This window comes from Mesocricetus auratus, unplaced genomic scaffold, assembly GCF_017639785.1.
Source record: "Mesocricetus auratus isolate SY011 unplaced genomic scaffold, BCM_Maur_2.0 Super-Scaffold_100007, whole genome shotgun sequence".
NCBI lineage: Eukaryota > Metazoa > Chordata > Mammalia > Rodentia > Cricetidae > Mesocricetus > Mesocricetus auratus.
In genome coordinates, this window is record NW_024429191.1 from 75,533,577 (window position 1) to 75,551,587 (window position 18,011).

The following is an 18,011-nucleotide window of genomic DNA, read 5'->3' on the forward strand; positions in this document are numbered from 1 at the left end:
GGACAAGGGCTTGTGGACTCTGAGAGCAAGGGGAGATCCCTGTTGTCCCGGTTACTAAAAGTTCACACACTGGGATCTGCTTGCAGGAGTTTTCTTTGCCTAGCTCTTTCCCAATCTCATGAAGTCTTACTTGGTCACTTAATGCAACCACACAAAATCTTTTGGAGGGGCTGGAGCGGAAGCTTAACAGTTTGAAATGCATACTGATCTCCCAGAAAACTGGAGTTTGGTTTCCAGTTACCCAGCTGTACTCCAGGAGAATCCTATTTCTCTGACCTCCAGTGGGCGCCCTCATTCACACACACATACCCCTCCACACGCACGTGCGAACACACACACAGTTAAAAATAAATCTTAATGACGGGACAGACTTAGTAGACTTCCCAGGGGGAGGTCTTACCCTCTCTGAGGAACAGATGGGAATGAGGAGGGGGGATGGGGGGAGCAGGAGGAGAGGAGGAAAGGGGAACTGGGATTGGAATGTAAAAAATTAACAAAAAAAAAAATCTTAAAAAAAGATAAATAAAAAGGCCAGGTGTAGCCGGGTGGTGGTGCCACACACCTTTAATCCCAGCACTTGGGAGGCAGAGGCAGGCGGATCTCTGAGTTCGAGGCCAGGCTGGACCGACAGCCTCCAAAACAATACAGAGAAACCCTGTCTCATAAAACCAAAAAAAAAAAAAAAAAAAAAGGCCAGGTGTGGTGGCACACATCTTTCATCTCAGCACTTGGGAGACAGAGGCAGATCTCTGTGAGTTCAAGGCTAGCCTGGCCTACATAGCAAGTTCCAGGACAGCCAGAGCACCATAATGAGTGAAAAACGGAAACAAACAAAAGAACCGATGGAGGCCCAGCACCACCTTCACAGGGGCAATATGAAGAGGCAAGGCATGCTGGGAATGTTGCAGATTCCAGAACACCCTGAGTCCCCAATCCAAAACAGGTGGGTGGGCTGTGTGAATGAGTTCTCCTCTCTCCCTGCCTGGCCCTGTATAGCAAGCCAGATGGAGGGTTGGAGGCACAGCTCTGTCGCCTTGTGTCCAGCAACATCCCAAGACTCTCCATCCCTGGGCGTCCCCTCCCTGAACAGCAGCCTTGCTGCCCTCGCTTCAGCCTTGAGCACAGTCATGTGCCCGCAAGGCTATTAGAGGCATGATGCAGACAGAGAGAGGATGTGGTAAGACAGCCAGGGCAGGGAACAAACCACTGAAGAAGGAACAGAGCCAGGCAACACAGAGTAGCAAAAATGGCAAGATGTTTTCAGAAAAGCAGACCCCACTCAGGTTATGTCTTGGCTCAGGGTTTGGTCCTGGCTGCAGGACTGGAGAAATCTCAGGGCTTCTCAGTCGTGGACATTTCTGGGTGTTTAAGCCTGATACCCACTCTTCTCTTCTCAGGACACAAATCTCTGCATGCAAGCCCTCCAGAGCTGGGGGGTGGGGGAAACGCTTGTCCCCAAACTGATGGCACCCCTTGGAACTCTAAGGTTTACAAAGAGCTTTCCATGATTTAGCATTTTTTTTAATCTCACTGTGACATCAGCATGCATGATAGAAAAAGTCAGCTATGGTCCCACTGCTTGAGGGCAAAGAAAATCTCTCCTACCTTCTCTAGCAGGCTGTGCACCAGGAAAGAGGGGGATTGAAGGGCGAGGCAGAGAAGGTGCAGACCCATGGCTGCTGAGTGACTCTGCTGGCCTGACTGCTGACAGTCCCTCTAGGTCAGTGGCTTCTACAACAGGGCCATGCTCTGAAGGGAGCAGTCACCCCGCCATGCTTACCCTATCCCACCACGAGGACAGTGGACATGCTCAGGTGACACTCATACTTGCCAGTAGGTCACACTACCCTAGGTATCCGTATCCTCGTTCTTTTACTTGCTGTAACAGGCCTCATCTCTCTCTCCCTCCCTCTCTCTCTCTCTAACTATGAAGAAGAGGGTTCTTTAGCCTAGACTGGGAATGTCACACTGAAATGAAGCTGGTCCCACACAGCCCCTCCCTCTCTTCTCCCTCTTCTTCCCCAGAGCAACCGCCTTGGAGGACCCCTCAAAAGTTCCCAAAGGTCCCCTGGTCCTGTCTGCCGGCACTGGAGTGATGCTGTAGCTCAGGGACCCAGGGACGACTGCAGTCTGTCCCCTGTCTGTCTTGTAGCTTCCTGACCCCCTCATCCCTGAACTCTCCTGTACCTGGTAGTCCTGGTCATCAATGCCAAACCTCTCCCTGAGGTTTCGGAACACCATGGGGCAGTACTCCTTGAACTTGAAGCGGCTGGGAAGGTTTTCCCTAGAGAAAGTGGACACACACTTTGTGAACTGCCCTCACTTAGTTTGAGTAACACCAAAGCCCTTCAAAGTGGGGCCCGGGAGATTCGGGAAGCTCTGAATCTGCATTCTCAACAAACACTGTAGGTCATTCGGGATGTAGAACTTCACACCTCATTTCTGTAAGAACTCGCCTAGCTGCACACTTATAATCTGTATGACTTTGTGTTTTTGTACGCTGTCCTACTGGGAAGTGAGACCCAGTGTATGCACTCCTCACAAAACACTGGGAGGGGATAACCAGCTAGAAAGATGACCCTCATCAAAAGGCCATTCTCCCCTGGGATGCTGCCATGGAAGCTCTGTCCGAGAAGCTCTGCCTGCGTGTCCACAGGGAAGGTAAAGGAGATCCTGCAGTGCCAGTGCTCAGGAGACTGAGGCTGAGAGCACTGAGGGCCAACCTCAGCTACCTAGTGACTCCCAGAACAGCCTGGGTAGCAAGTGAGAGACACTGCAGACAAACAAACTCGGTTTGCACTGAAGAGGTCCTCAGTCAGCTGACCAGGGATGTGCCTTTTTTGGTTTGTTTGTATCTTTTGTGGTACCAGGGATCAAGCCCAGGGCCCTGCACATGCAAGGAGAATGTTCTGGCACTCAGTTACAGTCCCAGCCCTGGAATCACATATTTAAAAAGCCATGCCACTCCTTAGTCAAACCCAAATTTCTAAAAAGAGAGAAAATTGTCTAGAAATGAGGGCTCTTCCCCATTTCCTCCTTTATGGTAACTCTGCCAAGGGGATCCCTTCTAGACTGAGGCCCTCTGTCTATTCTAGGATGCAGACTTCCTGAACACCAAAACAAATGGTTCCTCCTGAAGCCTCCCTATACATCTTCTAGGATGGCACTGTTGCCTAATAAACATTGCATCTGGAACTAAGGCAAGGATGAAAGAGCTCAGGAGCTCTGTTCTAGACAGGTGTGAGCAAGATCGGACACCTGGAATGGGGGTGTGCGGTGTCTGCCCTGGAGCCCTAACCTCTCACACAGCACCGCCTCTTGGTCTGCCTGAGTTGAGGGCTGCCTACCATTCCTCAGGAGGCCACTAAGGAGATGGCTGTCCTGAAGACAGACGGCTCCTACCTACCATGGCAGAGATGTTCTGAAACCAAGCTTTTCCTTGGGGCTGACAGTCTGAAAATGGTGGGGTGACTGTCCAGCTGGGGAGGTCGGGGAGACTAAGGACAATGGACAGCAGGACCCAGGAGGAACACGCGGAATGGAGCACAGTGCGAGTGCCAGAAGGTCTCTGGTGTGGCCCATGGTGAAATATAAAGCTAAGGCTGCAAAAACGTTTAGAAGCCAGGACTAGGGGCAAACACCCGTAACTGCAGCACTTAGAGGTGGAGGCAAGTTCAAGGCCCCACACTGAGATCAGACTACACACTAGATCCAACCTAGGCTGCACGAGACACTCTCAAGGCAACAGTGGCAGCAGTAACAGGAAAAGGCTTGCAAGGCGGTGTGTCACATCTGTAATTCAGGAGGCTGAGGCAGGAGCACTGCCAAGAGTTTGAGGCCAACCATGTCTACACAGTAAGATTCGGGCCAGTATACTGGTATATGCATATATACGTACTCTCAGCACTCAGGGGGCAGAGAGTTCACTGAAGTTCAAGGCTAGCTTGGTCAACATAGTGAGTCCATGCCAGACAAATCTTATTTCAAAAAACAAACCAAAATAGCTTAGAGTAAGTCCTCAACCCTGCTGGGTTAGAGTTGACCTCTTGAAGGTCTCCAAAAACGGTTGAGACAACTTCTAGATACTGGATTGGTCTGAAGTCCAAGAAGCCACCAAGTCAAAAGACAGGAGTTATTTTGGGTAGTGACCTTGAGCACCGAGCCCAGCCTGTGTTTTCCACACAGGTGGGACAGGTACACACCCAGCAGTGGAGATGAAGATAGGTCCCTGCTGCAGCTGCACACTAGCTACTTTAGCTCCCAGAGCTCCCTTCTGAGCTGGTCCTGGGTGAATCACCTAGAGCCCAGGTACATGCCCCAAGGGACACTGGTAGTAGGCTGATACAGGAAGGGGATGGCATGCGTGGGGGAAATCACATTCTTTTTTTTGTTTGTTTGTTTTTGCTTTTTTTTTTTTTTTGGTTTTTCGAGACAGGGTTTCTCTGTGGCTTTGGAGGCTGTCCTAGAACTCCCTTGGTAGTCCAGGCTGGTCTCGAACTCACAGAGATCCGCCTGCCTCCCGAGTGCTGGGATTGAAGGTGTGCGCCACCAACGCCCGGCGGGAAATCACATTCTAATCACATTTTCCAGGCCTGTCCGTCTACTCTGCCAACAAGTGTACTCGTGACACAAAGTCAGGTGCTTTAAGGAAGTAAAGGGTTATCCACAAAACCTACCCTCCCCCAGGAGACCACTTACTTATTGAAGAGATGATTGTCCACCTTGATCTTGCTGTAAGCTTTGAAGTCATCTGGCATTAGCATGACAGGGACAGGGACATTGCTCAGCTCATTGATCTGCAAGGCAAAGCCAAGGTGAGCATCTTAGCCAGGAGTCCACAGCCTTCGAGACCGGAAGGGCAATGTGGAATTCACCCCCCTCCAGATTCTCCCTCTCCCTGTCTGCCTTCTGCTCTTCTTTGGAATAATCCGTCCCCAGCCTCAACTCCACCCTCGTTCCCTCTGCCTGATAAGGTAGAGTTCAAAAGGCACATGTTCCGTGAAGCTCTCCTGGCTCCCCAGGCCTCCCAAATACTGCATTTGATGCTGAGTGGACCTGCTAGACTTCAGCTAGGCAATGCCATATGACTGATTTTTTTTTCTGGTGCTGGAGGTCATATTCAGACTACTGATTGTGCTAGCAATGATCACCTAATTGACCTCTGGGGCCTCCATGATAGCACTCTTACTTGCATATGATACTTACTGGATAAATATTTGTCAACTGTGGTGCATACTAATTGAAGCCTTCGGTTATCTTAATACAAACTGAGGGTCACTCAAGAAATTAGCTCATGGCTAGGAAAAAAACTGGGTGGATCTGTGTGGGTGTAACTTGTATCTCCAAATCAAAGAGTTAAGTTGAAAGGGATCAGGGTGCATTGCATGCCTTTAATCTCAATCATCGAGAGGCAGAAACAGGTGGGATCTCTGAAATAAAGGCCACCCTGATCTACATAGAGTTCCATACTAGCCAAGGATATACATAGTAAGAACCTGTCTCAGGAAAAAATAAAATAAAAAATTAGTGAAGTAGGGCTGGAGAGATGGCTCAGAGGTTAAGAGCACTGACTGTTCTTCCAGAGGTCCTGAGTTCAATTCCCAGCACCCACAAGGTGGCTCACAACCATCTGTAATGAGATCTGGCTCCCTCTTCTGGCCTAAAAAAAAGAAAAAAATAAATAAATATTTTTTAAAAGAATTAGTGAGCTGAGGAGTTAGGGACCTGGGCCCTGGGCCCTGGCTCACTCTGAGCCTCCTGATGAAAATAAGAGCAGTTAGTTTACCATGCAACAACCTGCTCATGCTAAACTGTTAGGTTGATGCCCCTACTGCAAACAAGCCTTCCCAGTGTCACACACACACTCACTCACTCACTCACACACACACACACACACACACACACTCACACACAACACACAGACACACAATCACACATATCCCAAAACCTAGGTAACAGAGGCCTGGACAGGGAGCCATGGAGACATAAAGCACACACACACACACACACACACACACACACACACACACACACACTCACACAGAGGCCTGGACAGGGAGCCATGAAGACATAAACATACACACACACACACACACACTCACACTCACACACACACTCACACAGAGGCCTGGACAGGGAGCCATGGAGACATAAACACATACACACACACACACACACACACACACACACACACACACTCACTCACACAGAGGCCTGGACAGGGAGCCATGAAGACATAAACATACACACACACACACACACACTCACACACACACTCACACAGAGGCCTGGACAGGGAGCCATGGAGACATAAACACATACACACACACACACACACACACACACACACACACACACAGAGGCCTGGACAGGGAGCCATGGAGACATAAACACATACACACACACACACACACACACACACACACACACACACACACAGAGGCCTGGACAGGGAGCCAGCTCCTCATTTGTTCAGAGCTGAGGGCAGATCCTGCAGGTCCCCATCCTGTTTAGCCAATTGGTGGTCTAATTAGCCACAGATATCCTCCCCTATCACAACGGAGCATTTGACCCTCAACCCAGTTGCCACTAATGCATCTAATGCATTCAGGATTCACTGAGGAAACCTTAGTCATGACTTAATGGACGTGGGGTAAGGGGCACAGCCTATGTCTCCCAGATACTGTCTTTGCAAAACCTCTATTATCTGCAGGAGGCCCCATGTGGCAGGAAGGAGATAACCTATAGTCATTAGGACTCCATCAGGAGTACAAATGGGGGGACTGGCATTTAATTTTCTTTTCCTTTTATATTCTAAATCTTTTTTTACTTGGAAATGTCAGATGATGGAGTAAGTTTCAAGTTAATTGGGCTAGTGAACCACTTTCCCAGAGTTGGCGAAAAGCCTGAGGCACTTACAGGTAAACTGAGGGAAATGGAGCGAGTGTGTGTGTGCGCGCGCGCGCATGCAGAGGAAGGGGGGAGGGAGAGCGAGCAATGGGGGGTGTTCAACCCTTGACTGGGATTAGCCCAAAAGCACATCTCAAGTAATTCCATCTACACAGACTCTAGAGCAGGAGTCTAAATACAGAAATCACATATACAGCCTGGGTGGGCTGGAGTTTCCAGGAGTAAAACAACATAAGAAACAGGTTCCACTGGGCAGTGGTGGCACACACCTGTAATCCCAGCACTCGGGATACAGAGGCAGTCGAGTCGGATCTCTGAGTTCGAGACCACCCTGGTCTACAAGGCAAGTGCCAGGACAGGCTCCAAAGCTACACAGAGAAACCCTATCTTGAAAAATAAACAAAAAACAAAAACAGAAATAAAATGTGTTTTATTGTAGGCACATTTTTCCTTGATAAAGGTGATTCCACAATTCTCAGCATCCCCTTTCGTTACAACTTATTGGCTACACCTTCCAGTAGTCAACAGTGACACTGCAAGGGTGCTCAAATAAGAACATGACTGTCAAATCTGTGCCTACAGCGGAAACCAATGCATTTCCTTGTTTTTCTGCCATCAGAGACAATTCATGATGGCTATCCCACTTCCTTTTCCTGGCATTTCAAGCCTTGCTCTGAAAATAGAAGAGAAAAAGACTCTTAGAAGGTTAAAGCAGGAGGACCTCAGTTTAAGGCCAGCCTTTGATACACAGAAAGAGTCTATCTGAAAAATAAGTAAGAGGGGGTGTGGTGGGACATGCCTTGAGTCTTAGCAGTGAGAAGCAGAGGCAGGAGGGAGTCAGAGACCATCACTAAAAACAAACAAACAAACAAACACTAAAAACAAAGGAGCAAGCACACCTTTAATCCCAGCACTTAGGAATCAGGGGCAGGCAGGTCTGTTGGAGTTGGAGACCAGCCTGGTCTACACAGCCAGTTCCAGGTCATCCAGGTCTGCAAGGTGGTAAGACTTTATCTCAAAACAAAAGAAAACCAATAAAAAACAAAAGGGCAGCTGGTCGGTGGTGGTGCATGCCTTTAGACTCAGCACTCGGGAGGCAGAAGCAAGCAGATCTCTGTGAGTTCGAGGCCAGCCTGGACCATAGAGCAAGTTCCAAGACAAGTTCCAAAACTACAGAGAAACTCCATCTTGAAAAACAAAACCAAACAAACGAAACAAAAGAAGCCAATACAGAAAATGGAGTGCAGGACTCATATAATTCTGACTTTTCTCTCTCTATTTTTTTTTTTTTTTTTTTTTTTTGGTTTTTATGAGACAGGGTTTCTCTGTATTGTTTTGGAGGCTATTGGTCCAGCCCGGCCTCGAACTCACAGAGATCCGCCTGCCTCTGCCTCCCGAGTGCTGGGATTAAAGGCGTGCGCCACCAACGCCTGGCAATTCTGACTTTTCTTTTCTGAGAAAATGCCTTCCTATGTAGTCCTGGCTGGCCTAGCATCTGATATGAAGACTAGGCCGGCCTTGACTGAACTTACTGCCTGTTTTGCCCGTGCTCAGGTCACTGGCATGCACCAGCATACACTTCTGGCTTTTCCAGCTCTTCCTTCCATTAGGAAGACTATTTCCTTGGCTCAGAGAATACCTTTACTCCCAAACATTACAGACACTGCTACAAACTGATCCCGGATTAGTCTAAGACACAAACTTAGTACTAAGGACAGGGCTTGATACTTCTGGAACTAGAAAAGATTGCCTATTAACCATGATTGATTGTTCTAATAGAACCAGGCTAAATTATTCTAACAAGGACTAATAGGGAATCCTTTCTTTACTCATTAATTCTCTAGCTCCTTCTTTTAAAAGGCTTTATTTTTAATTATGAATATATATTTATATGTCTGTTTATAGATATATACATAATAAGAGTAGGTAGTAGGTAGCCAGGCGGTGGTGGTGCACACCTTTAATCCCAGCACTCAAGAGGCAGAGGCAGGTGAATCAATGTGAGTTTGAAGCCAGCCTGGTTTACAGAGTGAGTTCCAGGACAGCCAGAGCTGTTACACAGAGAAACCCTGTCTTGAAAAACCAAAAACCAAACCAAAACAAACCAAAACAAAAAACTGCAAGTGCCTGAGGGGGCTAGAAGAGGGTGTCAGATCCTCTGGAGCCTGGAGTTACAGGTGGTTGTAAACTACTCATCACAGGTGCTGGAAATGGGACTCAGAACTGGGGTCTCCTGCAAGAGAGGTACCAGACAGGCTTCCTCTATGTGACCTTGGCTGCTGTTCTGGAACTTTGTTAACCAGGCTGACCTTGAACTCACAGAGATCTCCCTGCCTCAGCCTCCCCAGTGCTGGGATTAAACGCGTGTGCCGCCACCACCTGGCTTCCAGCCCTCTGTGTAACTCTTATTGTAACATAGTTTAAATAGTTGTAAACTGGCTAGCTTTGAGTTTCAATTTCATCCTTATTATTGAGTGTACAACCTAAGAAGAGACCTTTTTGTTTGTTTGTTTTTTCGAGACATTGTTTCTCTGTGGCTTTGGAGGCTGCTCTGGAACAAGCTCTAGTAGACCAGTCTGGTCTCGAACACACAGAGATCCACCTGCCTCTGCCTCCTGAGTGCTGGGATCAAAGGCGTGAATCAACAGCCGGCATAGGAGAACTTTTAAACTCAGATAATAGAATGGTGAACAATCTCTATATCACCTCTGCTTCCAAGGAGGCAGGTGGTGATTCACTCTAGGAATCAGAAGTACCCTTTTCTTTTCCCACCCTTGGTTGTGCTAAATTTTATATCCCCAGAGAGCTTTATTCAATTTCAGCTGAACAGTACTTATTGAAATAGCTATATGATTCTTTTTATGTTAGATATATGTTGCAGGAGGAGGAAGGGTAAGTGGATATTGTATACACAAAAGAAAAAAAGACACTATGCTCTTGGGGACATGAAAAAACCCAACACAGGGACTCTCAGATATTACACAATTAAGTGGGAACATGGAGAGATAAGAGCAAAGGTTCTAAGGACATATCTCTGGCCCTCACGGCTAGGGACAGGGCACCTCGGCCTCTGGCAGCATTGCCAAGAATACTTGACTCTAGAAGAACCTACAATAAGATTGTTATATCTCTGCTTTAAAATCTTCCATGACTGCCGGGCAGTGGTGGCCCATGCCTTTAATCCCAGCACTCGGGAAACAGAGGCAAGCAGATCTCTGTGAGTTCGAGACCAGCCTGGTTTACTAGAGTGAGTTCCAGGACAGCCAGAGCTACTCAGAGAAACCCTGTCTCAAGGAAGAAAAAAAAACAACTTCCATGGCTCCTCACCAGCCTCAGGGCAAAGCCTGGCATGCAATACCTTTCCTGATCTGGCTTAATCTCTGCCAAATGTCTACTCGATTGACTTGAGGCCGGGAGAGTGCCAGAAGCTCGGGATAGACAAACAGAAAGCCATCTTTCCATTTGGCTGGGAAGACAGACAAGTAACAGAAACAATGTGATGAGTGCTGGAACTGTGTTGTATATAAAGGGAGATGAAAGAAAAAAAACAGACTAAGGGACAACTGACTGTGCCTTGGAGTGGGAAAGAGAGCGCTGCTTTCTGGAGCAAGTGGCAGAGAAATGCATTTGGAAAAGGTCTACGTAGTTCTCCAAAAACAAAAACAAAAAAGAACAGAAGAAGGGAATTCCAAGTGGTGGTGGGGGGGGGGGGTGTGACCAGCGTCAGTTTTGAAATAGTTTGGATCAGTAAGTGTGTGAAGGCACTCGTGGGTGGGTAGGGGGCAACACTACAGGTCAGAGGTAATGGGGGGGGCGACAGAGCAAAGAGAAGTAAATGATCTACCGTGTTAGGAGTATTAGTAAATACCAGCTCACTGGACCTGGAGGTGTAGGCTCATAGTCCTAGCCATTCAGGAGGCTAAACTGGAGGGATCCTAAATTCAAGACCAGCCTGCATTGGGCTTTGGAGCAGGTTTAAGGCCAGTGTAGGCAGTTTAGAAAAACATGTCTCAAAGAGTTTAACAAGAGGGGCTGGGAGTGGATGGGCTGAGTGGCTAGTGAGACAGACACCTGCTACCAAGCCAGACGACCTGGGTTCCATCCCTGGGATTCTCATGTTGGGAGGAAAAAATTGACTCCTCTGTGTTGTCCTCTGACCTCCACGCACAGGAACATAACTAACTAAATAGATGTTTTAAAATAAAATGAAAAGGAGTCAGGTGGCAGGGTATCCAGGTTAAAAAGTAAATAATTAAAATAAAGGGTCTGGGGATGTAGCCCAGTATTATATTAGAAGAGCTCTTGCCTAGCATCCAGCCCCATAAAAGATTAATTAATGCCTTTAATCCCAGCACTTTGGAGGCAGAGGCAGGCGGATCTTTGTGAATTTGAGGTCAGCTTGGTCTACAGAGTGAGTTCCAGGACAGCCAGGACTGTTATATAGAGAAACCCTATCTCCAAAAATAAACAAAAAACCAAAAAAAAAAAAAAAAAAAAAAAAAAAAAAAAGCCGGGCGTTGATGGCACATGCCTTTAATCCCAGCACTCGGGAGGCAGAGGCAGGCGGATCTTTGTGAGTTCGAGGCCAGCCTGGTCTACAGAGTGAGTTCCAGGACAGCCTCCAAAGCCACAGAGAAACCCTGTCTCGAAAAAACAAAAAACAAAAAACAAAAAAAAAAAAGAAAAAACAAACAAAAAAAAAACCAAAACAAACAAGAGGCTAAGTAGAAAGAATGGAAAGGACAGATCATAAGAATAATCCAAGATCTGGCTAAATGACAGTCCTGCCTTGAAAGGCTCCCTGCCTCCCCAGGTTCAATTAACCACTCAGTTCTTTGTACATCTTTACAAGCTAAGTAGCACATTTAGGGCAAATTTCTAACAATCGAATTTACTTATTCATTTATTGCTTAGCACGAGTGCCAAGGTGCATGTGTGTAGGTCAGAGAACAACCACCAGGAGTCATTTTTCTTCCTCAGCTGTGGCAACAGACACCTTTGCCTACTAAAGACATCTCACAGGCTAAGAAATTATTTCCTTACATGTCTGACTTTTCTGCTTGGCTGAGAACCCTTAGCCCATGGCTGAAACTAAAAAGTTGTTTGATAACTGTTGAGCTGGAGGATGGAGCCGGAAAAAAAAAAGGGAGGGAGTTGGGGTCTGATAAAGGCAAGACAAGGAAGATTGTTGTAACTGTGCCAGTATCTCCCCGTCTGGAGGATGGGAAGGAAGGTTAAGGTTACCTGGCAGACAAAGGGAACGTAACGTTTTGTAGCAGGGAAGGTCCCGGGAGAGGTGAACTTGCTTTACTATCCACACACTCCTGAGCCCAATTCTTTCCCTTTGGCAGCATCAAGTGCATCAGGGGACACAGACCCCTCTGAAGGCTAAGCACACCGAACTGGAAGGCAAGTCTGTTGCATCTCCTCACAGAAATGGTTTTTGGATTTCCACATGACTAATTCCACGAGCCACGAGCATAAATAATGCAGAGGCTAAACGAGCTGAGTGAGAAGCGAGGCTGGGCACGGTGGCTCACACTTCCGCACTGGGGAGGAAGAAGCAGGAAGGCTACATGCCACACAATGAGGTCCTGGCTCCAAAGAAAATAGACGGGACCCTGTGCAGCTGGGGACTTCCCGGCTGCTTAGGAAGACTGCAGATCCAAGCCTGCCTGGGATACACAATGAGATTAGGCCACCCCTGCAACTAGGTGAGACGTCATAAAAAGAAAGAAGAAAGGAAGGAAGAAGAAAGATGGAAAGGGGGCTTAGGATGTAACCAGTTAGCAGAGTACTTGTCTAGCACATACATGGCCCTGGGTTTGATACCCAGCACTGCATCAAACTGAAAGTAATGATACATGCATGTAAATCTAGCACTCAGGTGGAGGCAGGAGGTTCAGAAGTTCAGGGTCATCCTAGGCTACATATAGAGTTTAAGGCCAGCTTGAGCCAGGGGATGAGGGCTGCATTGTTTCTGGTGGGATGCTAGCCTTTCTTGAAGGTTCTTTCTTCAGAAGCCTGATATGAGACTATATCTTTAAGTTAAAAAAAAAAAAAGTGCACCAGGCAGTGGTGGCACACGCCTTTGATCCCAGCACTCAGGAGGCAGAGACAGGCAGATCTCTGTGAGTTTGAGACCAACCTGGTCTACAGAGTGAGTTCCAGGAAAGCCTCCAAAGCCACAGAGAAACCCTGTCTCAAAAAAAAAAAAAAAAAAAAAGCGCCTGCCTAGCATGTACAAGGCTCTGGGTTTATAACCATATCCTAGGACTGCAAAACAGATAAATAGGTAATAAATAAATAAGCACAATTTGTTTTTAAATGCACAAAGGGTTTAATAGAGATTCTCCAAAGAAAGTATACAATGGTCAGCACATAAGGATGGATGCTTAACATTATCAGTTACTAGAGAAATGCAAATCAAAATCACAATGAAATACTGCTTCACACCCACTAGAATGCCTGTGCTAAAAAAGACAGTAACAAGTGTTGACAAGGATCTGGAGCAATTATGTCACAAGCTGCTGGTGGAAATGTACAACGGTATAGCCACTCTGGGGAAGAGCTGGTGGTTTCTCAAAGGAGTAGACACAGAGTTACCATCAACTGCTACTACTCTTCCTGGTGAAGCTCTAAACACGTGGTTCCTAAGGGGCCAACAAACACCAGGCAGGACATCCTTCCTGTTCCTTTGTTTCTCCAGAGCACCTATTCCCTAATCCCACCCTGAACTACATTATCATCCGCTAAAACCCAGTTTTCTTCCTTTCCTCACTGGCTCTGCCCTGTCCGTCTAATGTCTCCCTACCCTCTTTTTTTCCACAGAGACCAGGGACTGCATGTCTTATGCAGGGACCCCTGATGACAACACTGAGTTCAAATGCCTCTCTTAAAAAAACAAAACAAAAGCAGGGTGGTGGTGGTGCAAGCCTTTAACCCCAGCACTCAGGAGGCAGAGGCAGGTGAACCTCAGTGAGTTTGAGGCCAGCCTGGTTTACAAATTGAGTTCCAGGACAGCCAGGACTGTTAACCAGAGAAACCCTGCCTCAAGCAAACAAAACAGTTCTTTTAAAAAGGGCTTCTCTCCCACTCTCGGAAGTAAACCAACCGACTTGAGAGAAGGCAAGTGGCCTTGAATTCACATGTGATATACCATTTTAGCTCTAGACCAGCGTGACTAAAGGCTTCAAAGACTGATAAGCTGAAAAACCGAGGAAAAGGTGATGTCTGAAACTGAAGTGGTAAAGAGGTGTAACAGGAAGTTTCTGAAGAAAGGGAACCTTCAAGAAAGGCCAGCAAACCACCAGGAACAATGCAGCTCTGATCCCCTGGACAAATGGCCTTCTGGATACCTATCTCACATGCAACCTTGCTGTAGGTCAGAATGAAGTAAGACAACTAACCGACCTTCAGAGCTCACCTGTCCAGGGTGGTGAGGACCCAGGTTCACTTCCCAGCACCCACATGGCAGCTTACAACTGTCTATAACTCAAGTTCTAGGAGATCTGACACCCTCACACCCGTGCTCATAAAATAAAATAAATTATATTAAAAAATTTAGCAAAGGGAAGTGGTGACCACCATGTCACATGGCCATGTCTTTGTAGACTTATCACCTACCCATGAGAAAACTAAATACCATACACATTCCCAGGAACTGGTATGCACAGCAGGCACACACCCAAGTACACAGACACACACATGTATACACTCATGTAAGCATGTTCGAAAACACACACACACACACACACATGCACACACACATACACACCTATCTTCCCCCAGCACATACTCAGGTTCTTTAGCAAGACCATCCTACCTGGGTCATGGCTGAGAGAATAAAAGGGACAAGAAACCTGTCACTCACAAGAACTGCCACTATAGCTAAGTTATGGCGGTACATCTTTAATCCCAGCACTAGTGAGGAAGAGGCAGGTAGATCTCTGTGAGTTCAAGGCCAGTTTAGTGTAGAGAGTGAGTTTCAGGACAGCCAGGAGTAAACTACACAGAGAACCCTGTCTTAAAAAGGAAAAGAAAAAAGAAAGAACTGTCACTAACCAACAGAGGCTCTTGGAGCTGGACAAGGAACTGTGTCTTACAGTGACAAATCTAAGGGATCCAAAGTTACCCACCTTCAGGCTTCTACTAGCTCTCAGCAGACAGGATGCTTTCTAGTCAGAAGCAGGCTGTCACAAGGCCTGAACTCCAGAAAGGGGTACCGGGTTCACATTTTGCTGACCCAGTTTACCTGGGAATGTCAGGTGACCCCAGAAGTAATGGGAAGCAAGAGGAACAAACTGTTTGCTGTTGAGCTGTCGACCTCCAGCAGCTTTCGAGGTCCAAGCATCACACTACCCTGCCAGGATACTCATTAACTCCAGTGATGACATGGAAAGGGGAACCTGCCAAGACCCAGAGGCCGGCAAGAAACACACACACACACACACACACACACTGTCTATCTCTCTCTCTTCCACATGGGACATACAGATCTGACACACTGATCCAGCCAAAGGCTTCTCTAGGTCTTCTACCAAAGCAACAGAATCGAACGAAGTCTTGTTGACCCTAAGCCCCTGGGTCATTGTTTGATTTTACAGACAATTTCAAGTGTTCAGAAGAGCCAGGGAGCTTCAAGAATGAAACCCACAGAAGACTCAACACTTCGTTTCCCTCGTTGTAACCTTGGGGTCCTTTCACCTGCCTGTTCCCAGTGTAGGGACTCACAAAGAGATGGTCAGAAGGCAAGGAGCAAGCCTACAGAAGACAAGGCCAGACCCCAAAGACACAGCACACCAAGTCAACCAGATCCAACTGCCCACATCCAACTTTTTGGCAGAAGCCACTGCACAAATCTGAGAGCACCCAGGACCCGGGGGGACCACTCATCTCGGACAACAATCGCGTTTGCCAAATCCTGGAAAGCCATGGGACAGACAAGGAGTCAAAGTCTTTTAAGAGAACACCACAGAAGACCGGGGAAGACATTATTTCTCTAACCAGGTCTACACTCTCAGGCCTTGCGTTCACTCTTCTTCGTCCACCGGGGCCCAAGTCAAGTAAGTGTCTGTGGTTCGGAGAAGCCTCTGCTTCTCCAGTTGGTACATCTTCATGAAGAAGAAAAAGGAAACCCAGAGAGGATTTCCACAGCCAGGGGTAAGAAGGCCCAGAGGATGGGAAACTTTGAGCAGCCACACTAACCAAAAGACCACAAACAGGAATAGTCAGGCATGCCAGTGCCACTTGCCCTGTCAACTGGGCAATGATCTGGCAGCCAGCTATAAGGGACAAGGGGAATAGCCATGCAACAAGCAGGTTGAGGTTAGAAGGGGCATCGTCGCAACACCCAGGCCTTCCCTCAGAGCTCTGGGGACTGCACAGAGCAACCATTCGGACGCAGGAAGCCAGAGGGGCTGGAGCGAAGGGGAACGCGGCGACGGCATAGCACGGGGACACCAGGCCTCGCGTGGCGAACCGGGAGTGCACGCCCGGCCGGACAGCGTGCACGGGTGGGCGGGCATGCAAGTGGCTCAGCGGAGGGGTTGCAGGCGTCACCCGCGGGGCGAGCGTGGCGAGGCCCGGGGGAGTAGGGGCGCGCATGGGGAAGCTGGTTACCGTGTGATTCACCCCCCACATCAGGACGCTGAGGATCGGCTCGCTGGCCCGGAATAGCTTCACTTTCTGGCACACGAAATGCTTCTTCTTGGTCTTGGTTTTGCTGGCGCTGAGCGGCGCCACCGCCACCGCCGTGGTGCTTGTGCAGTTGGACGACATGCCCGGGGCGGCGGCGGCGGCGGCGGCGGCGGCGAAAAGGGGGGTGGCGGAGACAGCGCACCAGCGAGCGGCCCCAGGCCTCCCCCGAACCGATCCCCACCCCCGCTGCCTCACGGAGCCATGGTCGCGCCCGTCCCGTTACCTCCCCACCCCGCCCCGGTGGTTCCGTCCGCCCCACGCCCCGCCCTCGCCGCCCCGCCCCGCCCCGCCCCGGGGAGCGGGCCAGCCCGCTCTTCACCCCGCCCCCGGGGGCACCGCCCACCTACTCCCGGGCCCCCCCTCCCCGTCGGAATGGTACCGCCCATCCCGGGGAGCCTGCGGCCACCCCGCCCACCCCTCCTGCCCGGGCCTGCCAGGAACCCAGCCGTGTTCACGAGCGCGGGAGAGGAAGGGAGGAATGGACAGTCTTGAGGCACTCCATAAGAAAGACTCCTTGCTCGGGCTCTCTCAAAGCCGGGGTTTGGCTTTGCCTCAACCTGAGGTACCAAGATGGCGGCACCTCCACAGCTTTGGGAGGGGTGGAGGGGCCGGCATGCGAGGAGACTGGGACATACCATCTCCACCCCGGGGGAGAGAGGAATAACGCGGCCAGGGGAAAGGAAGTCCTGCCTGGAAAGCCAGGGACCGCCCCCTCGCTCCACCCAAGCGTGGATCAACCCACTCCCCTGGGCCGACGGCGCGCCCCACCCCCGGACACGCCCCCTTTCCCCGAGGCCAATCAGAGAAGCAGGCCGGGAATCATAGGTTTTATGAATGGGCCGCGCGCCCACCCACCTGCTGCCTAGCCTTCTATAAACTGAGGGTCAAGTTTAGAGACCGCTAGCACCTGCGGACGCCTATCCTAATCTCAATTCTTGCTCCAAGAAATCTGAGTAAAGTACCCAAGGTTTATTACGTAATTCTTGGATGAAGGATCTCTGTGTACCACACAAATCACAGGTCAGCATTTGTGCAGTGATATGAAAACAGTACTGCGCAGGTGGTCGGTGGCTCTTTACAGATACAAAAATAAATGTAGCCTTTATTACCAAGTAATAAATAAAAACCATAATTACTCATAGCATACCCAAGGCGGCAGGATGAAGTAATTAAATGAATAATGATACATTCTCCGGGGGAAAACTGGATACGCCTTTAATCCCAGCACTTGGGAGGCAGAAGCAGGCGGATCTCTGTGAGTTCGAGGCCAGCCTGGTCTACAAGAGCTAGTTCCAGGACAGCCTCCAAAGCCACAGAGAAACCCTGTCTCGAAAAACCAAAAAAAAAAAAAAAAAAAAAAAAAGAAAGAAAAAAAAAAAGAAAAAAGAATTACAGTGCCTGGC

At 48.7% G+C, this 18,011-nt stretch overlaps 1 protein-coding gene across 1 annotated transcript in view; it reads right to left on the reverse strand.

Moving 5' to 3' along the window:
* The window catches only part of Pip4k2b (phosphatidylinositol-5-phosphate 4-kinase type 2 beta), a 29,060-nt gene extending 12,269 nt beyond the window's left edge, over positions 1-16,791 (reverse strand). Inside the window, exons 1-3 of the mRNA XM_040749614.1 lie at positions 16,531-16,791; positions 4,699-4,796; positions 2,188-2,284 (exon numbers count right to left, since the gene is read on the reverse strand). Coding sequence (XP_040605548.1) covers positions 2,188-2,284; positions 4,699-4,796; positions 16,531-16,689 — 354 coding nt within the window. The 5' untranslated portion in view covers positions 16,690-16,791. The remainder of the gene's footprint in view (positions 1-2,187; positions 2,285-4,698; positions 4,797-16,530) is intronic.
* Between the last annotated feature and the right edge of the window lie 1,220 nt (positions 16,792-18,011).